Source organism: Sparus aurata, chromosome 1 (genome assembly GCF_900880675.1).
Source record: "Sparus aurata chromosome 1, fSpaAur1.1, whole genome shotgun sequence".
NCBI lineage: Eukaryota > Metazoa > Chordata > Actinopteri > Spariformes > Sparidae > Sparus > Sparus aurata.
In genome coordinates, this window is record NC_044187.1 from 13,383,756 (window position 1) to 13,410,254 (window position 26,499).

Sequence of the window (26,499 nt, forward strand, 5' to 3'; positions counted from 1 at the left end):
TCTTAATGGCATATTTTTTTCTCTTTAACCTTTTAAGAGTAGCAATAAGCAGTGTGTTTTACACAGAATCAGAAGGACTAATAACTGTGTGAAAAGGCTACTTCCAATTCCTCTGAGAATCAACGCCCTACTTCTCAGCACAATGCAGCTTTCTACCACAGTGATCTAATTGTTGAGATTGTGGCACCAAAAAAAAACCCCAAACCATACGGGTTCAGATAAAATATTTGGTAGCAGCTCCCAGCCCACAGGATCACACAAACCGATTATACATAATGCTTCCTGTACTGCGAAAAGTTAGCGGTGAACAAAGTTATCTAGCAAACCATCAGAGACCTATTTTTGGCTGCCTGTCAAACTTCAAGTCCAATGGTCACTGGTGTTTTGGTTCGGTCTGCCAGCTCTTGAGAAAAATATCTGGGAAACTTGGGCTTGGTAAATGTTTGACTTTCTTCACCAGTCACTTGTTCACTACATTTTTCAAGGCATGCAGCATGCAGTCGGTTTGTGTGAGCTACTGTGTTGTAAGTGGCTGGCCACAGATTTACAGGAAGCAGCATTGTTTCTTTTGTCTGGCTAACCAAAACAATATGCTGAAAGCTGCAAGGAGCTGCAGAGTAGGGTGTTAATTCTCAGTGGGGCTGTCTGCAGCAAATGCTGCTGATTGATGCATCCGTTTACTCTGATGTCACCTTTAGTCAGCACTGAGGCACTGTTAGCAAGTGAACTGTTAGCAGGCAGCTGAAAGTGCATAACATAAAATGACCACCCCATATTTTCGATTAAAGAAAGACAGTTAGAGCATTGGGGTCCTTTTATGATAAATGTGGAAGGACAGGAGAATAAACATTAGCTAAACATGACGCTTAATGGACAATTAAAGTCCTCGTCTACTCCACTGAGATCTGCCTCTGCTATATAAACTGTGTACTGTGTATGCTGATAGTTGACAGTTTGTTGATATTTGGGGCAACTGGGGCTCAGGTGGTAGAGTTGGTCGTCGACTAATTGGAAGGTCAGTCGTTTGTCCGGGCTCCGGCTGCATCACAAAGTGTCCTGGGGAAACACACTGAATCCCAAATTGCTCCCGACTTGATGAGTCAATGTGTGAACGGCTGAAATATCGTCGGGCACCTTGGATGGACAGCACTGTTGTGCGAGTTGTCACCTTGCAATGCAGCGTCAGTATGAGAATATGTAAATATGGCATGTTTTGAGTGGACAGTAGAGCTGCTTTTATAAATGCAAGTCCATTTACAGTGAGGATCCAATATACAAACCATGCATGATGCAAGATTATTGGTGCATTGTGATCTTTTGTGCATGGTTTGTTTTATTGATGTTGTGTGTCTTTTTAAAAAAACAATATCAGTTAAATTATCGCTCAGTCTTCCAGGACTCTGTAAACCATTGACGAATGTAAAGCTGCCAGACTTGCAGGCTCACGGCTCCTCTGTCGGGTGACACTGGAGATAAGTAAGTATGTGGAGAGGAATGTAACTTTGGCTAAACTTGTAGTCAGGGTCCTAGTGTTGGATGTCAAATTCATATATTCTTCTCTCTTTTGAGCTACTGAACATATAACTGCCAGTCTAAAACTAAATATATATATATATATATATTATGCTGAGCTATAGCTTAAAAGTCCTCTTATGTTTCTGGTATATAAATATTTCATGTTATATGCTGGTTTTTAGTTTCCTTTGTGATGGGGCTCTGCAGACAATGTGGACACCTTACTTTTGTTGTACCTTTCAGCCTTGCTTTTTCTTTTCATCCTATTTGTTCAGTATTATTTTAAGGAATCATTCTTTGGCGGAACATGCACGGTATCTGTTTGATGGTGAGTTGAGTGCCCACTTTTATCTTGCGATCATACTGATGTTGACACAGAGGATCCTCCTTTGAGATAGTCTGTCATAAGTGAAATTAATTGTTCTAAGCTGCATTTCCTTGTGCTTCTTTAAATAGTCTGCTTCGTACCTTTCCTGCGCACCACTGCAGGGGAGAATCATGCAAAGTGGCCGTGCTCTGGAACTTATTATGTATCAGGTTTTGAAATCGTGAAATTGATTTTTTTTACCAGCGTTATCTTTTAGTTTTAGCAGATGTAGGGTATTTTTAACCTTACCAACAAGAAACTAAAGATGGCTGCATAGATTGTGAGAGTTTTAAAGCCCAAGGTATCAGACAAGTTTTTATACACGACTCTTGTCATTTTTTGAAGATCTGAAAAGCATTTTAATTGTATTTCCCCAGTCATACACGTTGGTATCTGGCCCTGAAGATGGGTTTTGGTTGTATGTGGTAAGGCGTTTTATGATTCAGGTTAAAAAAAAAAAGTGTCCTTTCAAATCAATAACCACTGCACTAACATTTGAGCTTTGACCCTGACGATTGAGCTCGCAGCTTCTTTTTAATTCCCTGCCCGTGTGCATATGATGTCGAGAGGAATGCAACAAACACACATAACACTATTCCTGCAGTTGCACACAATAACACAAGCGATAGGGCGATCCTTGTCCTCTCTCCAGGCATGCTTTGCCCTCTCTGGCAGTAACAAAGAGCCCTCTAATCTGACACATGAATGAAACTCTATCTGCTTCTCTCAGTTATCTGTCGCATCAGCCCAATTCCACGGTCACACCTTTTCCCTCTTTCTCCACTGGCGTCGAAGCAGTTTGAAGCCCTTGAGGGCAGTTGTCTAAATAAGCATGACAGGACTCCTTTACCTTTTTAATGCTTGTTTCTGTAAGTGACCTTCTTTTTTATTTCCCAAAACAAATGCCTTGGCCTCGTTATGGCTGTAACATCTTATTGACAGTTATTGCAATATCAACACAGCGAGCCTCTTGATGGTGAGCACACAGGTTTGACCAGCCAGCATGCTGCTTGAACTGGTTCCAGATGACCAATACTTGGAGTGCCCCGCTTTGTGCTTACTATACAGGTAAGCAGAAAAGAGACACTCCAGTCATGGTGTGTCATTATTTAGCCCCCGAGCAGATCAGATAATGTACCCGTCATCATCACCTGCTGTGTGCTGACAAACAAGCAGAGGCCCTCCGGGGAAAAAGCTGAGTGTCAACTAAGAGACTGTAAGATCTTGGGGAACACATATTTTGAGATGTTAATGGGAAAAAAAAACTGAACATACACTATTTGAGGATAACTCTGCGTGGTCGTATTCTGTATTTTCCCAATTCAACAGAATCGCAGTATGTTTGTTTTCACATCAGCCTGTTCCATATGACACTAACTAGCACAAAGGATTGTTTTGTTCCTCATTGCAAAGGACAAACGTGATTGTTTTAGGATGAAGGTTATTTTCCGCTGTCACTTTTACACAGCACAATATAATCATTAAGCTTTATTGTTTATACATGTTTCAACCCAATAGGCACAATTCTAATTATTTGCTCGAGTTCAGTGCACTTATTTATAGACTTAATTATTTTGTGCACTTAATTGTAGACTAATTGGGTTGTTTGTACAGTTGGTAAACATGGAAGCTGAATACATCCTCTACAAGACATTATGCTTTCCAAAGTGTCAGCAGAGTGAAGCCATAGTAGACTAAATCTCATCGGTTGTTGAAGTCTGGTTAAAAGGGATAACTACCAATTATTATTTTTATTTTGTTATTTTTATAACAAAACGTTAAGCAAAAAGTACAACTTGTTTGATTATGGCGTTTTTTTAAAACCGTGGCTTGGTATTTCTCATTATTGGCTTTCAATAAATTGGCGAAGCCAAATTCTCCTAATGCGTACTGTCTCTCCCTCTCTCTATTCACAGCAGTCGGCTTCAATTTTCCTTTTCAAGCCTGGTCAATTTACTAAGTGTTAAGCGAAGGATTAACCAGTCACAAATCATTTCTCTGCATGTGTCTGCTTCCTGCAGTGACGTGCCCAGTTTTTAGGAAACAGGGCCATAATGTAATCTGCTTCTTGGCCCTACAGCTCCCCTCTTATTGTTTCCTCTATAAACAGTGCCAGCTAACAAAGCCAGTTTAACAGAGCGCTGCTGGTTATGATGCAGGAAACTGGGAACAGGAACTGTTGGTGTACACTGTCAGTAACCAAAAGTCGGTTAATTAAACTGGTTCTAAAGAAATGGCCACAAGGGCAATTTAGGAACCGCTCACTTTGATGTAAATGAATGCTGTACCACTCAAAGAATAGTCATACATGTATTTCGGTATCACTCCTTCTCTAGAAGAAATTATCCTCATGAAACTGTTGACAGTGAGATCTGTGGATTATCCAGAGTTACAGGGACACTGATTCTGGAAAAGATTTTTATGGTGGGAAAGATACAGCATCTCAGTGGACAAATCTTCAAATCTGTGCGAACAAAACAATCTATATAGATACCACTATCTAAAAGAAAACAAACCACCCACTGTGTTAGTAGTGTGTAATGAGCTGAGCTTTTGCCCAAAGTACCCAGAATTACTTTTCAAGGAACTATAAGGTTTCCTTAGCACGTTGTCTGTATTTTTAACTTGGCTACAGACCCGGAAAGATTAGGCAAATGACCAATTTGCCTAATCTTTCCGGGACCGACACCTCAAAAGTGACGGCTGACGTAATTTTTGCTTGTGACTATACAGTAAAGACACCTTGACCTTCTTGTCAGTCCATTTGTCGTATTCTGTCTTCTGTTAATGTGAGCGAAGATTGGAAATGCAGCTCTGCATTCAGGTTAAACTCGTAGGTCAGTTAGACTACTGGTTAATAGATGGATCTCGGTTGCAGTTTCAATGGAGTTCAGATATTATAATTTTTTTATGGTCTTTTAGAAGTTCATAACCTCAGCCAAAATGTGCATGTTGGCAGTGGCATGCCAATCAGGCTGTCAGTAGCTGGGTGAAATAATCTTTATTTGGAGCCGTGTTAGCCATGTTTGGCGATTCTAGGTTTCACCTGAAAGAGTGCTCTCCACTTCCTTGTTGTTGATCAACCAGCTTGGCTTTTCCATGTGATTGTTTGTAGAGGCAACATATCCCATCAGTGACTATGTCCTACAAAAAGCACAAACCTGTAGTCTGTCAAAGACTAAATGTCATCCTCTGCTGCAGCCCCATTTTCACTTTGTTTTGACACAGTCTTGCCTAGTGCAACTAGTGCAAGTACACACACACACACATGCATAAGTGACACCTCACTGAACTCTTGCATCATCCCAGCCATTCAGCTACTTATTTAAGTCAAGTCAGCAGTGGCAACAGGGACCTCTCTCTGAATTAATTTTCCCAAAACTTTCCATAGAATCTATCACAGGCTATTGAGGAGTTGTTGTTCCCTCAGTTTATCCCTTGTATGCCCCAGAGTCCGATGCACCCAATCAATACTCAGCCCAACTCCAAAGGGAAATGTCTCGGGGCACCTGATGGCAAAACTAACTTAAATGACTGGACTAGAACATTTCTGCTTGACTTTGTAAGTGAGTCACTTAAAACACATCTTAAATATCACTTCACACATAACAAATCTGTTTTTATTCAGCTCCTGTGATACACTCTTGTGATGCTGTTACCAATGAGCTGGCAGTTTTGATGTTTTTTTTCATACACAAACTTGTTCGGCAATACCCACAACACAACTCTGGCTAAAGTCAAAGAATATGATCCGTTACTCTTTGTCCAGAGTTCCTGTAATTCCCATTATTGTAATGTCGTAGCTGTGTGGGTCTTGCTATTCTGTGTACGCTACCGTGACTGTTGGAGTTTAGCTAACTGACCCATAAACTGAAACTGAAACATGAATGGCATATATTTTTGTTTGAGCACATCGGTTCAAACTCTGTGTGTTTTTCCATCCCACAGAATACAGCACTTGAACTTGGGTGCATAACTTTGTATTTGACCTGGGTCATGAAGCTCACTGCTATTTTTTGAATCAAGATGATGTGCATTCACTCACAGGATATGTCAACTGTGAAAAAATGTACCCACTGACTAATATCACACAATGTTGAAACACATGCACACACCATGCAGACATCAGTCCTGCCAGCTTAATCTGCTAAGCATGGTGGTTAAATTGACATGCTGGAACACTGGAGCAGAGCTTTTGGCTAAACAGGAGGCAATATTAACCCCCTGGCCCGCTATCTTCTCTTCACAGTAGGGGGTGTAATGATATGCTAATAATACTCGCCCGCTAGCCAACTTTCAGTGTTAGATGCTGAAAAATGTGTGAATATTAAAACATATTATGAAATGCTGCTCCTTTTTTATAAAATGAACAAGCCTTAAGGTATTGGCTCACCTGAGTCCCGGTGGGGGAGTTTGCTCCAGTGAAAACACAATATAATTGTTAAGTGAGATCACTGAAGCTTGTAACAGGTTTAACACAGAGTGACACACATTTTTTTTTCTCTGTTTTGTATCACCACCTTCTACCTGTTTTACTCCGATAGAATTGGGAATTTGGCAAGTTGTCTTCACATGATTCAGCACAGCCTGGAAACTTGTGCTTTGTATTTTTCGGATGAAATTCATTTTTATTGCCATAATTATTGTCTTTCAGTGTAGGGCTTGATGCCAGACCCCTGCAACCTTTACTCCAATTGATTGAATCAATTTTGTTACGATTTTTGTACATCGTTGCAGCAAGCATCATCTATAAAACAGGAGCTGTGAGAGCCTGCGGAATACTAACTGCACTAAGCTTTTCTGCTTGAAGCAGTAGTTGAACTGTAGGTTTTGTATTGAATAGTGGCTGCCTCCATGATGGAGGTCTGACCGCATTTTTTTGTTAGATAGGCTATCTAGTAATCATTATGGATTTCCCATGGCATGGCTTTTAGTCTGTTCACACTAATAAAAATAAAGTTTATTTTGTAAGAAGGTGAAATAAAAAGGCACATTTTGCCCAAGTATTTAGATTTCTTTGCCAGCCCCCACAGTGTCCGTTTGAAAAAAGCTGACTCTTGGGCAGATGAAGTTGTTTGTAGCAAATACTCTGTCGAGTCCATAACGTGCCGTAGGCATGGGGCAGTTTGATGCTCTTGAAATCCTGCCATCCTCTTAGCTTTATGATTTAATGGATGTGTTCAAACTACTGTATATTTTACCGCAAACAAATGAGCCTTTGTCTTACAGAGCTTCTGCTGAATACTGACACAATAGTGACCATTTAGTAGCTTTTTTCCCCTCCCTGCTCATAAGCAAATGCTCTAGTTGCAGCCTCGCCTGTGGCGTATTCCTCTGTATTAGTCCTGAGATACACTGCATGATTACTCTTCCTCCCCCAGCCCTTGTTTGTTTGGTAATTTAGTCTGTCCATGCATATAACTCCGCTATATTTGTGTGATAGAACTGGCATGTTGAAACTGGGTTTGATTGAGGTTATACTCACATTGGTAGAGAAACCACACCCTTTTGATTGCATGCGTAGTGTATGCAGGCTTTACCTGCAAATCCACAATGTGTGTGTAAGACCAGATGGCACAACAATCAAAATGTGGCTTGAAATTTGAGGGTTTGATTGTGTGAGCTTGCACTGGGGCCTAGTGATCGATGGCTAAGATTAGGTGTCGACAGAAAGAGGTCTGTGTGCCAAACCTAGCCCTCTGCCGAATTTATTTGGTCACAATATAATCTGGCATTTTCCTCAGTGCGCTACATCAAAACTTTATCATGTGTCAGAAATCTGATCTAGATATAACAGTGTACATCTAAAGCCTAGCACAGTTGATGGCGATCAAGGCTCCTTGGTCTTCTTTGCTGAGACATTCAGAGATTCATGTGCATTATTGGGTGATTGAGCTTTTTGCTAGAATGTTTTGACCTGTGTTGTAATTGTGCTATACAAATAAAGTCTGATTTATTGATTTACAAGACTGACAAGCTAATATGTTACAGGGCTATAGGTTAAGGGGAGTATGCTGTACAGGCCCAAGGTTGCAATGAAGCTATGGCAAGAATTTGGACACTTTGATGCAGTTAAACATGCATAACTTAGGCTATGCTCAGACTGCTAGCCCATGTCAGTCTTTATTGGCAGATTGTATCCAGGTTGAAATTAGAACACATGAAAAGCTATTTTGCAATAGGATCCAAACCACATTTTGAGTTGGTTCGAAATGCGATTCAAATCAGGTCTTTCCTCGGTCTGGACACTTTGGCCGCTCCCATCAGATTTAGAAGTGTATTTTACGTCACTCCCAGCGTGACACACAACAAGGATGCCAAATCCAGGCTCAGGGAAGTGCATCAGAGCAAGCTACCACATGGAGAGCAGCAGTTCACACACAAGCTTGCTGACATAAATTGTCAGCTATGTGTCTTGAATGCGTGACTGTTTGTTTCAAACTTCTGTGTTGAAAGCTGCGTCACCAGCATATGTAGTTACAGATGCCTAAGTTGTTACCGCAGCAACCCATGGAGATCTGATCATTATATATATATATATATATATATATATATATATATATATATATATATATATATATATATATATATATATATATATATATATATATATATATCTATATATATATATATATATATATAATATATATATATATATATATATATATATATATATATATATATATATATATATATATATATATATATATATATATATATATATATATATATATATAAACAGTATTATACAAATATTAGTGTCGACATCTGGCTTTAAAATCTGATTTCCCTGCAGTCTGAACGTAGCCATAGAGGCGTGTATCCTCACCGTAGCTCTAACTCTGTGTTGGCTCTCCAGTGAACATTGGCTGAACCTGACTGTCAACCCCTAGATGGTTCCCTCTCTACCCTTGACCTGCTTTCACACTCTCTGCATCAGCAACTCATCTGTTGCCAAGGTCTGGCATGCAATCAGTAGGGAATACAAGCAACACATAAGAGATGCAGCCCATAAATAAATACTGCGCAATCAAATGTGAAACACTGTTTACTGTTGAAAATGTTCTGGTTCTGTCTCAGTAGCTTGGAGGGGGATTTTTGATCAGACACTTTTTTTGCCAAACCACCAAGGTCTTTCTTCTTCGTCTCTAAACTTTGTCACATGGTTGCACACTGCAAATTGATTAGTTTTATTTTCAACTTTTAGACATTTTTTCCACATGTTAACTTTTGTTTAAATCTGTGCCATTGACCCATATATAAATGCTATACCTCGAAGTCACGCAAACCATAAAAGGAAGCTCTCCGATTCCTGGTTGTTGTAATATCGCTGTAATGTCAGTCAATTAAATCATAAATGACTTCAAAGTAAATCAGTGTCATCCTGCCTCGTGTAAACAGCAGAGCTTTGCTCCCATTATTCATACTTAACTTGACGTCAAGTTATTCTTACCTGAAGTTTACTTTAATGTTTTTGCTCCCTTTTTTAATCTGGCAGGGTCACATTGATTTTTCTATCAGTATCAAGTGAACTGGGCCGTTTCAGAGAGAAATTAGAATGGTTTTTTTTTTCAGTATTTTCCCACAATGGCGATGTCTAGTTAGACAAAATTGTACTTTTGATATTATAGTATTACAGTATTTATTATACAATACAGTTAAAACAATATCTTCTTCAAGTCATTTATTTACACAAAAAAAAAAGAAAGTTTGGATCTCTGTAATGCAGCCCCTCCGAAAGATCATTTCTTGCTTGGTTTGCATTTCCCTGAAGTACCAGGCTCTGCTTTAGGAGAAGGAGGAGGAGGAGGATGTGCGAAGGTTGTGGAAGGTGGAGGAGTGTGTACACTGCGGAGCCTAAATTAATGAACTTGTCTGGGTATAAGGGTGAGTTGAAGGCCATGCAATGCACACCCAGATATTTGATCATGTGCCAGAACCACAGAGTAGGCATTTCTCTCTGTGTCGGTAATGAAGAGGAAGACAAGCGAACATGTAATTTTTTTCATTTAATTGAGCAAATAGCTGTTTTGTCTTTATGATCTAGAGATTTAATTTCTCAATGCTTTCATTAGGTACTGCGGAGTTATGGTATTTCAAGAGTGTTATGATGGGTTATACAGTCGGATAGATAAACAGAACATATTTCTCATCACGTCATAAGCCACGTCAAGCTTACATCCAGAAGCCCTTTTTAGATGTCAAAAGAATGATGCAGTAACCCATAAACGGTGCCTGTCGCGACATCAGGTCATACCATCATATATCTACTGGACCATCAGACAAGGCAGCACCTGACCACCAAACCACTGAAAGTAAATGTTAAAGGGTTGTGTTTGTTCATGCTGGAACATCACTGCGCTTATCAATTTGGCATTTCACCTCACGGATGTTTCATTGAATCAAGCCCAAGTCATCAAGGTTCAGTAAAAGTTTTGGTGTCCCAGAGGCAACTGTCTCCACAAGCGAAACATTCAAAAACAATGCTGTGTGCTGCTTTTTTGAAGATCAAAGTGGTTGTTTTGCTTATTTTTCCCCTTCTTATTCATTATATACTACACAAATATATACATTATACTCTATACAATACTGGTGCATATTGTACACGTTTGTCTTACGCTATCAGCTGCCATTAGTTTCAGTTCATTTTAGCATTTAAAATCAAACTTCAGACAGTTGCACTAAAACATACTTGAACTACGAAACCCATATGTCTTTTCTGAAGGATTGCCTCTACATCTGGATGGCAAACAAAGAATACTTCTATGCTCAAGGTGATTCACTACCATTATACTACCATTTGTACCCCAATAGCTTTTAAGATCATCCTTTGTTGACCAGAGTTAATGAATGGATGTAGGAAGCTACAGTGACAGCTACACACAAACCACAGGAAGCCGGTTAGAGTGGAACAACGATGTTAGGATATGCTGCAGACAGTTTCCTGGTTCACCATTCATATCCTTCAGGAAATTGTTTAGCTGAGGTGCTAAACTGCTCAGATCCTGACACATCTTGTCTCTAGATAATTTTATTCAGTAGATAATGGTGTAAAAATTAGTTGCACTCCATTATCAATTGCTGTACAAAAGAGCATCACTGCTCCTTTTCTCCAGAGGTTCAGGTTATATTCATGTGTATTCATTTTTCATGATGTTGTTATTATAAGATACTCTGCCATTTCTTTTCAAGCAAATGAGATTGTGTATTTTAGGTTTAGCTAACATTCGCTTGGTTTATACATCAAAGCAACTCATCATGTTAATACAAAATTCCCTCTTTTTTGTTACTGTCCTTCCCCTGCTGTTCAGTGGGGATACACTGTCTGAGGAGACAAGGAGGGGAATTTTATACTTAAAAGACATTGTTTTAGCTTCAGATAAACTTCAGTCCCCCATCACTTACATTAAAAGTTCATTACGAAGGGATCGTTCAGTGGTCAGTATGAACAGAAAGAATGATTACAGGAAAGGGAGTTTTACACAAGAAAAACCTCTTTTATTGTTAATTATGAACGCCTGACTTTTATTTTGAGACAGGCTCAGAATTGTGAGCCTATCCTTTAAAGTTACATACATGAGCATTAACTGCTAATTTACACCAGGCTTCACCATTTACTAACTAAGGTGGGTCCGTGATGTTGCAATTCACATTCCGCTCCACCATTCAGACTACAACTCCTCACTAATGTTCATCTCTTCCCTTCTTCACCTCCCTGATCCAGATGCTATTTTTAACACGTTGTACCCGAGCCAAGCCTCCTATTTACTGCCACTATGCAAACTACAATTGAGTTGCTGTGTCAAACAGTGAAATTCTTTGTTTACCTCGTGATCAAAACACCGCTCTCCATGACTGCTACCTGGCAGTCGCCTCACACTGACAGAGGAAACATATTCTTCAACATGAATTTTGTTCATGATTTACACCTTATTCCAGACAGACGCCACATGAAGATTTTCTCTAGTAGAAAGCCATTCATTCAATAGATCATATGAGAGTTTGATTTTCATTTTTAACATTCATTTTCATTCCATGAGCAGATGACCTTTTTTGGTCAGAGTTGTTCTGTAGAATGAAAAGACTGCACTAAAGCCTGGACTTTACTGTCTAATGAGGACCATTTCCTGACAAGCCTTTTCCTTTTGTTGACAGTAGCAGCCACCCTACAACTTGAGCGAGATTTCTAGATAGGCAGGACAAGCTACAGCTACAGCTATACCTCCTTAAGTAATGCTTCACTAGTGGTTTATTTGCTTAATGTTGAAAATGGCCCCAAAAATGGCATCTTTGTACATCGATTCAGAAAGTTTCCCAAGTGCTTGTACTTACGTTTGTGTATGTGCCGGATCATTGTTATCACTATGTGTAATGAATGCTGTTGCTATAGATTGTTTATAAAGAAAAGTTATGAAATGCTATAAGCTATGAAATTTCATGTATTGATTTGGGGCTAAATGTCATATTTTGCATGATTCTTTGTGTCTGTATTTGTGTGTGTAAGCCTCACCAATTTTGTAACTGAAATTGGTCGAATTTTTTCCTGAGCATCCAACAAACCTTAAGAATGATTTGTAACATGTAGTCATGTTGTCAGATCAGACGAGTTTGAAATTTTGAAATGATGCCTGTGTCGAGCTTAGGAACTAAGATTAGTGACCAGTTAGTGATTGGTGAGTTGCTACAGAATGACCCAATTATAAGTTATATTTTGGAGGACAATCCTAGCATAATTAGCAGCAAGCTTCTAAAGGAAAATGCTGATATACAGTACTTCTGTACTGTACAGGTCCTTATTATGTAGTTGCCTTCCTTTTTTCTAATTTATGATCTTTCTTACGTCAGACCGTGCAGACGGTATAGTACAGGATAAATGATGTGTGATTGCATAAAAGAGTTCAATTTAATGTAATGCAAAACAGCATGGGGTTACGCAGGCCAATTATGTCCATCTGTTATCTACAGTTTTCTGCTAGTTGTACCAAACTTGTGTTCTCAGGCAGACAACAAAGGAAAAGATGTGTTGATCAGACGACTGTTGAGGCATTATCACATCTAATGTTGTGTTAAAACGACGGCCAGCCATTGTTTTTAAAAAAAAAGCTTTGCAGGTTGCCCTTCTGAAGATATTCTTAGAAATCCAGCTATTAAAATCTCTGTGCACCTACCGTACCTCTCCTCTGTCATCGTTTGTCTCTGAGGAAAGCGCCACCGTGGCACTGACGAGACAAACTGTTCTCAACAGCGTCAGATGATCAATCTTCCAATTCAAAATTAAATGTAATTCAACAATAATGAGTAGAAATCCAAGAATAATTTATTAGTTAGAGCTGAATAATCACCATTTGATAATTAATGTCAATGTTGGCTTCCAACACGAAAAGAGTATTTGGTGCCACGTTTATAAAATATTCATGAAGTGTATTGCGACTAACAGCTTGTTATATATGAAGTGAGTGAGTCAGGAGGAAAAAACAAAACACTGAACCATTGTATTCCATGGTCACTGCATGCATAATTGTCGCCACTTTACCTTTTACCCCCGCTTTGACGAATGTAGAGTGCCAAGCTCATCGACCAGGCGGGATGTTGGTTTGGTGTTCTGTGAATACTGTCAACAGAAGCTAGTAACCAACCATGTTACAAAACTGTAAAACTCATAGTGATCCATAACCCCTTCTGAGTTCTGTGTCTTTGTTGTGTATTTTCGGTAGCCTTGAGGCAGTCTGTGTGAGGTGTGACAGCTGCAGACTGTAGAGAGCAGAGCTGGGCAATATGACAGACACATGTTACCATGATCATCATGGGATAACATTTTATCATGATGTATGACAATAACGTCAAGAGAAAAAAATGGTAGGACCTGGAAGGATTTTCAACACATGGGTTATTCAGTTTAAGTGCAATTTATTATTATTTTTTTCTTTTCTCTATTTTATAGCACACTGTTGTTAGAAAGATCCTCTGACCTTGATGGATCTTACCAAATAAGGATCGGACAATATAAGAAAAAACTCTCAGGATAAGTTTTGTCAGTTGGGATATTTGAGAATATCCTCCTATATTGTGAGTGACTGGAAGTGACTTTGAACTGCCATGAAGTAGAACCTGCATCTTTCCAGTCATTAGAAAATCCTAAGCCTCTCATCATGGCTGAAGTCATCCATCATCCATCGTTTTTTTCTTGCAGTGTTGGTGAACTTCTGTTTCCTGCTGACACATAACTGGAACAAGATAACACTGGCCAGATATTTTGCAGATATATTACTGAGCAGTTTAGTTTTTCTCTGCACACCAGGTGATAATATCAGCTATTTTTTTTTCTGAAAAATTAAAGTCCTTTCTCATAGCTCAGTCTTTGTAGAAACCATTTTCATAATTATTATAATTTATCCAAGTAATTAGCTTTTCATTTTCACAGTGCAGAACAATAAGTAAGTGTCAGTAATAAAACAGTCCAGTAGTTAAAATGCCTTCAATTGTAATAATCCTTCAAACTCTTGCTGTAAATGATTTATCAACAGAAATGTTCCATAGAAATAAGAGATTTGTTCAAATGAACAATGTGCACAAGACCGACTTTAACACCTGCAAGCTCAAGAGATTAAACTTGATCATCGCTGCCCTTACATAAAGATTATTTCACTTTCGCTATTTGAGGGACATCATTCCATTCTAACCAGAACATGATATAAAGCATGCTTCTCGTCTCACTGTTTCCTCTCCTCTGCTCCATCAGAAGCTCATTCGCTCCTATCAGCAGCGTAGCACTAGAGGGATTTGAGTGGGACCGATTATTTGGTTGACCTCGCTGTCGGCTGGAGCCATTTCAGCGTCTCCCATCAGCAGTGAAGAGCGCAGGATTATAAGATGTTGTCATATCACGAATCATGTTTTGGGTCACTGTGATGGATGTTTTCGGTTTGGGGAAGTGTGGAGGGGGGCTCTCGTGGATGAATAAACCAAACTGCCTCTGGTTTGACAAGATGGCTCGTTAAAAGATATCCAGTTAGAAGAGCTGTTGAAAAAGTAGGCCACTGATGTGCCATGAGAGTGTGGTCATTCTGACAGCCTATTTTGTTTTGAATTTTTGTTTTATTTGAAAATGGATTCGAAAACGAGCACAACACATACACTGGCAGTTACAGGCCTCTTGTAAGGGGCTAATTTAACTTTGACATTTACATGTTTTTGTCATGAAACCACTAATTGCCGGCACTTTACTTAAATCAGTCAAGCATCGGATCATTAATATCGTCTCACAGACCTGTCCTCTTGTCTAACTCAGTCCAAACTGACATTTAATATCAAGTGATAGATGTACCGATTGTTCGGAGCAATTCAAATCCATCTGACAAACTGGAGACGAGATGAGCACAGATTTGTCACGGACATTCTCCTATTGTTCATGTCTGCTGTTGTCTCCTGCAGGCAAATTACTTTATATTCAAATGATTTCACCCATAGAGTTAATTGCAGTTTCATTAGGGAGAGAACTGAAGGACGAACACACGCACACACACGCTGTACACAATGGATGGAGGGTCTCATAACCCCAAGCTGGGGCTTTGGCAGCATCATTGTTTCTGCCTGTTACTTTTAGCCGGGTAATTTCCTCCCCTTTGGTACAAAACAGCCATCACTTTTTATTTATTTTTTGCTTTGTCTCATCTACAGCATCGCATCGCTGTCTGTAATGATTTAGAAGTTGTTGTTTTTTTTAGCTCAGACCTCAAATAGCTCGGCTCTTTTAGTAAACCTGTACTTCTGTACTTCTATTCTCAGTCTCAGTTTCCTTTAAATTATTTACACAACACTCGTATCCTTTGTTTAAATAAAAACATGCTTTGTTACTGTTGAATTGTTATCCAGATTTTAAGCATGGCTAAAATAATTGTAAATCAGTGCATGTAACGTATGTAAGAATGCATTTATTATTCCATAGTCGAACAACAGTGACACTAATACATCACACGTCCCCTGTGGTGTTTCCAGGGGGGGTGACATGCAACAAGGGCCCCCCGTATTGACTCAGAACACTGATGTGGTGGTTGCATTCAAGCTTAATATCTTGTCTCTCCTTCTTGATTTTTTTTTGGGCTCTGTCGTTGAATGGAGTCATTAAACGATGAGTGGCAGCAAGACTTGAATGCATTGTCTGCCGCAGAATAAGCAGAAACATGCACCCGCAACCTCAAGGTCGTCTCCAAAAAATGAGTTTCCATCAGGCTTTATTGTGTTTTCTCTTTTTCAGTATGCTATTTCCTACTCCTCGGTCAAGTGAAAAGCATTTCAGCATTATTTGAATTTGTTTTAAGCTTCTCCCTGCGTCAGTTTTTTTTATTTTTCAAAATTGAGAATGTGCATGAAAAGGTACTGTACATGACAACAGTTTTAATTTTAAGCTCCATTATGTAGTCCACGAATAAAGAGCTGCAACTAACAATTATTTCCAGTCACAGAAAACCGTTTCCCAAAAACTGGTAAACATTTCCCAGTTTGTCCATAACTTAGGGATATTAAGTTAGATGTCACAGAAAAGAAAAGAACTGAGAAATTGTTCCCATTTAAGAATCTGGAATCAGAGAATTATAACCGTTTCAGCTAACTTCCTTTCCTAACTTTTTTTTAAGGTACCACTGCCCTCCCTTCTCTCTACGTCACCACACTCGCACAACTCTTTTCTTTCTGTAAAGACGACTCTCTTTGCTTTTTTTCTCTTCTCCAAGTGTTTCTCATTGTGTGCCTGCAGCTCTACATGAATATGGATGGAACGTTTTGTTCGAATTAGGTTGTTAACTCGTAATAGAAATATTCACCTCTGTCATTGTTGTTTCTGACATTGGATTTCAGAACGCAGCTTTCCAAGAATCCTCATGCATCACTCTGGATTAGCCGAAATGCAAGTTTAGCTGAAGCCCTACATATGAATGAGTTGTGGCGTACCATTTAGCCCTGCCATCCTCCAGTGTTATTCTCCATGGAGACCATAGAAGCCTGTTTGTGCTTTGTGTTACGGCCCAGTGGCTGCCTGGCTGCTCAGCCATGATTAATTCAGGCAGGCCTCAGGGGAGAACAGCCAGGCTAGGTTACCCAGCCAGGGATCTGGTGTCTAGCTGCTATGAAGGCACTGGCTTTATGGCAGCCTCGGCTGCACAGCTCTCCTTGGCTGGAGCCGAGGCTGGAGCTGGCAACCTTTCACACCTGTTCCTGAAATAGAGCGATGTACATGATTGAATTGAACAATTTAAGAAATTGAAATAGTGTAAACCTCTTTGCTATGCACCAATAGATGCATCAAATGTCCTCACTCAGCTATAGCAAATTACATTTAGCTCTTTACATCAACGTTTAAAGTATCAAAGTTGATGAATGGTGGCATGATTCAATCTGTGTATGATGTAATAGGATACTGACTGTTTTTAAAAAATGTATTTTGTACCCAGTAACAATAATGAGATGAGGTTTCAACAGTTTAGATTTTAAAATTGCAAGTGGTACATAGTTTCTAGGTTTGGAGCAGAGTGCTGCCTGAGAGAAAATACATTTGACAGTTACATTTTAGTTTCCACAGATTCATTACTGTCATTAATGCACAACCGGGGCAGGTGCACTCACCTCTGTGCTGATCTGTATTTGAGTGTTTTGTTAATACCGTTTTTGGCCGGGCAAAGACAGCCTCTCCAAACACACTCTTTATAAGCAGAGTTTTTAGAACGATCTTGTGAATTACAGACTGTAGTGCTTGTCATTGTTTGTTTTTAGAGCTGATGTTGAACGAGTCAACACATTCTGTAACGACGGATAACGCCAGACTTCACAGGTCTATATTCACCTTTTAGTCATAGAATAACACATGCTACCTGAAGCCCGCACTACCAGCTAAGCTAATGGGCGCCCCAGCTATCAGTTTTTCACACATAACGTCAAAATAAAGAATGAGAAAGCTGTGTTTTCACCTCACACTGCAGGTGTTGTCAATATTTTGGTTAACTGATTTTATTTGCAATCCGTCTGTAATGATTTAAGCTCTGTAAACTTTCTTCTATTGCTTATTTTATCTGCACAACATTCCCTAAATAATTCATTTTTGATTAAATAAAAAGCAATTTATTGGTATTTTTACATTATTTTAGAAATGGGCAAACAATATAATCATTTAATGAAATTAGGATGCCCATAAATAACTCGTAAGTAGAGCTGAGATAAGGTATTTGTTTAATTTGTTGTACAATAGTGCCAGTTGCATGTCACTGTAGTGTGGCTCGCAGTCTCCATCCTCATACGTGTTCCCTGTCCGCTCGGTCAACTGGCTGTGATGGATGCAATGACTCACACACAGTGTCAGGCTCATACATCATCAGTTACTGTGGCAAAATGGCACCCAGCATCCATTAATGGCAGACCTGGCTGCAATCGGAGGCATCTACCCCTCAAGTTAATGCGTTTTACGCTGTACATGGCTGTGTGATTTATCGGGGACTTGCTAAGAGACCAAACAGGGATGAAAACAGGTTGCCAGTGGGGCATTTATTGGTGCATGTGTTATTTCAGCACAGGCTTTTTGCCCTGGTGCTGGTGGATATTTTGACAAGAGGTCAACTAATTAATTGATTCAGCTGATTTACTGATGCCAATAGGACATTTTACAAACTATCTATATTGGGGGAACTTAGCTGTGATAGATGAGCAGTCCATATAAAGATGTACATCACTGATTTGCATAAAGGCTACATACACCAAATCACGGTATTAAGGTATTTATTACTTTGACTTCTCAGTTCAACAGTTATCCATTTTCAAATCAAGGGGAAGAGGTGATATCAGTTGTTTAATCGGCTATTGTTACTATATCGGCCATTAAAATCTGTTTGTGGTCAGCCTCTAAGTTAGACAGGGATACTTAAATTTTCCCCCAAAATAATAACTTAATTTCAAATTAAAGGTGTGTTAGATGAAACTATTCACTAATTATAAAAGTAATGTTCAGCTTTATTTGTAGTGTTTGTTCTTGAGTTATAAGTTGACACAGTGAGCATGGTTGTTGTCACAGCCTAAAATGCTAAATGTGTGTATATATATATATATACATTCAGGCACTTATTATCTCTTTTTGTATTATTTGTGAAATGAAAATGATCAGATATGTTTTACATTACCTCTGACAAAACAACTGTATGAAGGTGAAGGATAAATTCAATCAATGAATGAGGGGATTTTGAGCAGTGAAGATGGATGGCGTCATTGTTCTAATGTTGATACTTCAAATGAAAAAATCGAGATCTGTGAGAGAAGGTTAAAGGGACAGTGGGTGAGCTGTGTGTCAGTGTTATCGTCACTGCATCCCCCATCTCTAAGGATGATGTGGCAGCAGCCTTACCCCTTTATCCCCTGCGTCCCCATCTTTTACTCAACACACACACACATACACACACACACACGCACAGCGTTAATCCGACCTCACTCATTTTAATGAGACAGTTTCCATTCCCTGCACCAAATCATATTGTTTTCACATCCAGCCTGTCTAATGGCCGAGCGCGACTATCACATGCTCATTTTTTTTTTCGCCCAGTCACACCTCCCCGCTTCCAAACACGACAGCCTTACTCGCGATATTAATTTGATGTCAACATTGTTATTTTCCTTATCTTTTTCTATTAGGCAGGGTTCAATAATAAAAACGTCATCACAACTATTAAGAATTGACAAATTATGACATTTACGGCCCGTACAATTTATTTCCACACTCAAAGAGCATTACTCCTGTGCAAAAAGACAAGCAGTCTACCTTTAGCTGCAGATCACTGCGATGGCAGACTAACATGGTGGGATGCAGTCTTTCTCGCTGCCATGAATAAAATTTCATCTAAATGATTCAAAAGACAGGTTTGTGTAATTGGCTGTGAAGGAAAATGTGTTAATTTGATTCATCACACGATTAAACACATTCTTGAGGGTAAAAGATGTAAAAAAAATCTCATGAAAACATTGCTGTCACCTTTTCATACAGTGCACAGTGGTAGCCATGCTGTTTTTTTTAATATAGATGCTAGATGGAGATTCAAATCACAGCGTAATATCTTGCTTGTCATAAGTGAGAATTAATTTCAACCCAGGACTGTCTGCCAGGCTGTGTCAGATGCTGTTAGTATTCCAGGGCCTCCTGGAGGAACAAAAGACCTCTAAATACACTTCTCACTGTTTTTGTCTGACTAGATGTCTTGGTTAGTTTTCCTGAAGTGGCTTCTTGTTTGATATTTTTTTTTTTCCCTGAGTTCGTCAGTGTCTCGAGGCTATCTGTAAACAGTTGAATCAATGGTCAGACAAACAGACAGACTGACAGAGACCCGTGCTTCTCCTCTGACCTTTAATCCACTTGGCTAGCAGCATTTTGATGCATGATTAATCATCTGTTTAGGATTCCGCACCCACATCGTAATCTGAACAGATATGTGTGCTTATGTTTAGCTGATGATAAAAGAAGAATTTATAGCCATGTTGTTATTTCTTTTATTGCTTTGTTCTGTTTACATAAGGACTGAAACTGAACACTCATTCCTGGTCTCTCTCTGCATTTCTCTCCTTCCTCCCATTCCTTCCCTCCCCCAGCTGGTTGGCGGCCAGTTTGACCTGGAGATGAACTTCATCATCCAGGAGCCCGAGAGCATCGTGTGCATGGTGGAGCTGTTGGACAAGTGCGAGCCCACGTGTCAGGCGGAAGTTTGGAGCATCTTCACAGCCATCCTTAAGAAGAGCGTCCGCAACCTGCAGGCGTGCACTGATGTGGGGCTGATCCAGCTGGTGCTCCAGCGTATATCCACCACTGACAGCATGATCGCAGGTGATGGTGGGAAAAAAGGGAAAGGACACATTTTTAAACTCAAACCTACCTTAAATAATTTCTTTTTATTTTGTTATTGAAAGAAAAAGAGAGGAACTCCAACTCAGGAATCAGTCGAGCATTACAAATAACAAACCAATTCCAAATGTTCCATTCCATGGAAACATCCTCCATTGTAGCACACACTCTGATGTATTGCAGTTAAGGCAGACATGATCATCCTGTACAGTCTCCCCCGTGTCTCAGTTTAGTCTGTTGCCCATCTGCAAATTAGTACGAATTAATTCCTACAGTGTTCGGCTCAGTGAACTTTTGCCAGCAAGAACAGCGCTGGCCGGGAGGGTTTGCGCAGTCGAGCAAGGGTGATATAACCCAGGCCATCAGTAACTAGGCAGCTCGGAGAATTGGTCATAGTAATATTCACTACACTACAAATCCTTGTCAACTTGTGTATAATGTTTCATCTGATACAACCATTTCCAGATTAAATATCTTGTATATCTTTCTTTTTAAACTGAGTGACTTCATCCTTTTTTTGCCCTTATAATAATGTAGCTTTTCAGATGTCTGTCATCACATAATTTTCTGAAATAAGGGATCGTGTAAGTCAGAACTGAGCTGCCGAGCTTTCGGTGGATAAAGACCTGCCGCATGTAGCTGCCACTCATCCTTATACTTGGAGGATTGAACCAAAGATAGTGTACAGGCACACCAGTCATAGATCTGTCAGACTATGCCTCAGCATTAGTCAGTAATAACTGATGAAGGAAGCTGCACAGTAGCTGGGACTCCCAGAGTGTCCTCTCTATTTTAAGTCTCCATCTTTTATTTTAAACTCGGGTGTAGCTCACCCTACTTTTAGATTTGTCTGGTAGCTTAGGAGGCATCAAAATGCCAATGAAAAATGTAATAATTGTGAATAGGAACATAAGTAAAGTTTGATAAAATCAGGTACAGACTCATTATTTATAATATCCCTGTTTTCTTTTCATTTGGAGCTTACTTTAACTTTTAGAGTAAATTATTATATTATGTCAGTCTTTCTGTTTGAACATGCAATGTTTAAAGTACACAAATACATTCCATTTAGATTATTCTGATGTGAGTTGCCAAGTTTTGGAGATATATATCTGGCTTCTCTGAATATGATGGAACCAAACGGCACTTGTGGTGCTCAAAGCGTGCCAAAAAAATACATTAGAAACATTCAAAAGCAATGACTCTTTCCAGGTATTTTTTCTGTATCACTACGCAGTGGGAATCACTAATTTTCTCATGGGCAAGAGGCAAGCTAAAGAAGCTAATTAAGCTAGCTAATATTACAGCTCAGTTAAGAGGGAGGCCATTGATGTTTCCATCCTGTGCTATGAAGAGCCTCTTGTTCATGTGTATTTGCATGCTTCGCTTCCTTCTGCAAAGTGATACAGTTACTGGATGTGGTTTGGTAGAAAGAATATAGATATAGATCTGCATGAAACTGGTCACAACAAAGTCTGTGGATTTTTTTGAAGAACTGAGTTGTGATCTCTGGAAAGAGACATTGCGCTTAAGTTTTTCAAATGTATTTACTTGGCACGTTGAGCAACACAAGCTGAGTGCCATCTATTTCCATTATATTGGAGAGAAGGCACAACTGATATCTCCAAAACTCTGCAGCTCACAGCAAAACCATCTAGAAGGATACCTACAGCATCTGTAGCACTACTGGTAAGAGGGGCAAATATACACTTTGGATTTTGAGGTGAGCTGTCCCTTTTAACCTCTGTATGTTACTGTGTTTAACCTCCTCTGTGTGTCTTGCAGACCTGCTCGTGGACATGCTGGGCGTGCTCGCCAGCTACAGCATCACTGTTAAAGAGCTGAAGCTTTTCTTCAGCAAGCTGCAGGGGGAGAAAGGCCAGTGGGTGAGTCAGAGTCATGCTACGGTGATCTGTCGTGGTTGTCTGGGACCTGCATGAGGAATGTGCGAGCAGCACTTTATAAGGCCAATGTTCTTTTCACATAGACAAAATAAATCATATGAAACCAGACTGCTGCTCTACAGTTGTCTTGGCTGCTGTACATTATTGATATTGGTTCATGGGGTTACACAAGTTCTGACTTTTTTCCAGGCTAAAATAACTACAACATTAAAAACTGCGTAAGCCAGAATACTTAGTTTGAGAATATTAGCTTTAAAAAAATAGACTCCCTGAACTGAATATGGCTATAAGGAAATAGCCTCAGAGAACTTAAGATGTATGATACATGTAGAGAAGACAAGTTACCACATCCAGGCAGAACCAGTGGCACACAAGGGGAGACAGATGAAGCGAAGGAAGAGAAGCAGCGAAACCCATTGATCACTGACACTAATCAAGCTGTCAAGGAAATAGGGCAGGTTGCTTTTATGCTTCTAAATTTCACCTCACTCTCCCTTTTTTCAAACAACTCTTGCAGCCGCTCCTCTCTTCATTACATTTTTGTGAAACATCCGGCGAGACAGGGTGGGCTTGGACCAGTGCACAAGTTTTAACTAGTACTGAACTTTATGAACTCCAACCACAAATGTAAAGGATTTTTTTATCACACACGCTGATCCGTTTCCATTATCTGAAATCTGTGATAGAGCAACATTTTTCTGATGGTGCTTGTACACAGTAATCAGGACATTATGAAGCAAGTGAAGATACTGAATTCTCAGCGTGGCGCTGAGAAAAGCTGTCTCACTGTCAGAGTCTGATAGGTAAATTTAGAAAAAGCAGAACCAAAGCTGTACAATTTTTAAGTTATTTGTAGCTGCATGCACAAGCTGTAAGTCTCACACTAGAGTTCTTACATCTTTGTCTGCATGGGATTGCCTGTTTAGACACCAACATTATCAGTTTCCTAAAATGATCCTTGTGTGTTCTTGTGCTCTCTCTTAAGCCTCATCATGCAGTAAAGCTTCTGTCAGTTCTGAAGTATATGGCCCACAGGACCGGCCCCGACTCCTTCTTCAGCTTCCCGGGGAAAAATGCAGCTGTGAGTAAACTACATAATGTCCACCACTGCACCATGGAATGGTGTCTGGTGTGTTTACACACGGATGATGAGCTGACTTGTATTCATTTTAGAGGTTAGAGTTGGAGTGCTGTTTCAGCACATGAGCAGCAAGATTTCTCAGCAGATGTTAATGCAAAACCCCACCATGACTGCCTCCTAATAATGACGACAAGTCCCATTTTCCTTTGTATATTACACAATGATCTCTCCCGAATCCTTTCATTGTGATCTGTTTTCACTGACCCGTACATTTCTTCTCGAATTCTCCAACCCCTCTTTTAACTCAAAGGCTGTTGTACTCGTGTAAAAAGTATCTAGAAATGAAGCCATGAGCACACTTTTTCATGAAACTGTGAGCAATTTAGGTCTACATATTTAAAGTGTGTCTGACTAAATGTATCATGTTGTGGCTATTTTAAATTCAGCTCTGGGCTACTCAAATCATGCTTTGAGCATTAATTTATTTGAAACCCCAGCCTGATCTTTATCATTTGAGTCCTGTTCTTGTCTTTCTGTAGATACACAATGTTGATTTAAGTACCAAATGATCTTTATTAGCTTGTCAGTGTATGTTTTAGCATGCCAGTATTCTTGTTTAAAGATGATTTTGTCATAACTCCAGCACATTAGGAAGACTTTTTTGATCATTAATGAGTCGTAAACAGTTATTAAGACTTAAGAACTAAACAGTTTAAAAATGTTTCTTTAGTGGATGGAGGATGAATATACGTTTTATACATCAAGTATAAATCTTACAGGGAGTTGACCCTCCCTTTACAGAGTATTAGTATTTTTGTGTGTGTTAGTTTTAGTGTTAAATCCTCCGTGATGCTGCTTTTATGAGCCGCCTTGTATGTTTGGGTCAGATTTGGTTGCTTTGAACTCCATTAGTGCTTCTTATTGTTAGTCAGCATTGTGCTCTGAAAGGTTAACATGCACCTTCCTTTTCCTGTGTCGTCCTCATAATAAGACGGATAGGAATGTCAGGGAGGACATATGCAGGCACAGGAAAGTCATTCAGACCAGTATGTTTCTGATTTTTCATTGTGGAGCTTGTTTGCTTGGTATTTCTTTACCCAGACTCTTTTTATGCCTCTGCATTCAGACTGACCTATTACATTAGCCAACAGTGTTTTGTTTATGTCCTGTAATTCTATTGTGTTTTCTGTGTTATTTCTTTCCTAACAGGCTATAGCTCTGCCTCCTATAGCAAAATGGCCATACCAGAATGGATTTACATTTCACACATGGCTCCGCATGGATCCTCTCAACAACATCAATGTAGACAAAGACAAGCCTTACCTGTACTGGTAGGTATCAACACCATTCTTTGAACACCAACCCAGAACCTTTGCCATTTGTTTGGCATTTGATTATTTCTGTGTGTTTGAACATACTGTATATACAATGCAAAAATAGAAAGGTAATTACATAGTGCACATTTGTGGTATAATAAAACAAAGAGAAGTGAAATTCATTGAAGGTGGTGTTAAATCGATGCACTAAATTCAACCAACATGCATCTTATATGCATTTGAATCCCAAAAATGTGCAGCAGCCTTCGGCCTCCCTGCTGAAATACAGTCATGCTTCCCCTCTCCATCCTTCCTGTCCCCTCATCCTTTGCTTCCTCTCTGAGGGGCGAATAAATCAGGCCTTCTGATCATCTTCTTTTCAACCAATAATTAATTTCTGTCAGAAATCTAATTTATACAACGGGGATCTGTTTGGACTAGCTGGATGGCCAACGAGCTGCTTGAGAGAATCTTTAATAAAAGCTCCTCTTCAGCACTGTGCTCTTCTAAAAAGAGATTAATTCACTAAATCACATGCAGGGGCCCCGTCTCCCCGGGACATGAAGAACGATGCAAAGAGTCTGTGAAATTGAGAAATGACTGTTTACTATCTTTATCACTTTGAGACCCTTTTTAAACTGTTTATTTGATATATTTTGAATGCTATAACCCATGTTGCCCTTGAATGTTGTCAGCATGAAAGTGTCTATCTGCACTGAGGCACTTAATGTGTTTGTATCTCCCCTTCATTTATTTTCAGTTTCCGCACAACTAAAGGCCTGGGTTACTCTGCACACTTTGTGGGCGGCTGTTTGATAGTGACCTCATTAAAATCCAAGGGGAAAGGATTCCAGCACTGTGTAAAGTACGACTTCAAGCCACAGAAGGTACGGAAGCAGCGGAAGCTGGTTTAGTAACCCAGGCAAACTAAATCCTGGAAAATGTCTCTGCAAATAGATCACAGATATCACATGTCAGCACACGCATAATCAATCACATGCACGCACACAAGCACGCATGTACTCGCACAATAAATCTAGACCTGGGTGTGAGAAAGAACTGTCACATCTTACCTGACTCTGGGGAGAGGCATAAACCAGAAGGAGGAGGAATGAGGGCGATGGGAGAGAGGGATTATCCAATATTCTCAGTCCCTCCCAGGCAAGGAACACCAGAAAGATGCTTTTCCCGTGGACAATTTGAAACATCCTCCTCCGTCCCCCGGGCATGAAGGAACCACTGTACCTCAATAAACCTTATGGGGACTCAGTACTCATTTTAGCTGATGTTTCACTCTTTTTTTAATACCTTCCCCTTTCATGTCCAGAGGAAACAATAATAACCTATTTTTACTGTGGTAACATCGGTAACCTTTTTCACTCGTTGTACGGAGGAGGTAAAAACCACAAAATCTATGTAGGTGAGATTGTAGCCTGAGGGGACTGCTTCCTGAA

General features: G+C 39.6%; 1 protein-coding gene across 7 annotated transcripts in view; it reads left to right on the plus strand.

Annotated features, from left to right (window-relative positions):
- The window catches only part of lrba (LPS-responsive vesicle trafficking, beach and anchor containing), a 194,049-nt gene that overhangs the window by 4,282 nt on the left and 163,268 nt on the right, over positions 1-26,499 (plus strand). For all 7 annotated transcript variants that reach the window (XM_030426003.1, XM_030426021.1, XM_030426031.1 and 4 more), the window contains exons 2-6: positions 20,495-20,726; positions 22,530-22,630; positions 23,634-23,729; positions 24,939-25,060; positions 25,806-25,932. In XM_030426003.1, the coding sequence (XP_030281863.1) occupies positions 20,495-20,726; positions 22,530-22,630; positions 23,634-23,729; positions 24,939-25,060; positions 25,806-25,932 (678 nt within the window). The remainder of the gene's footprint in view (positions 1-20,494; positions 20,727-22,529; positions 22,631-23,633; positions 23,730-24,938; positions 25,061-25,805; positions 25,933-26,499) is intronic.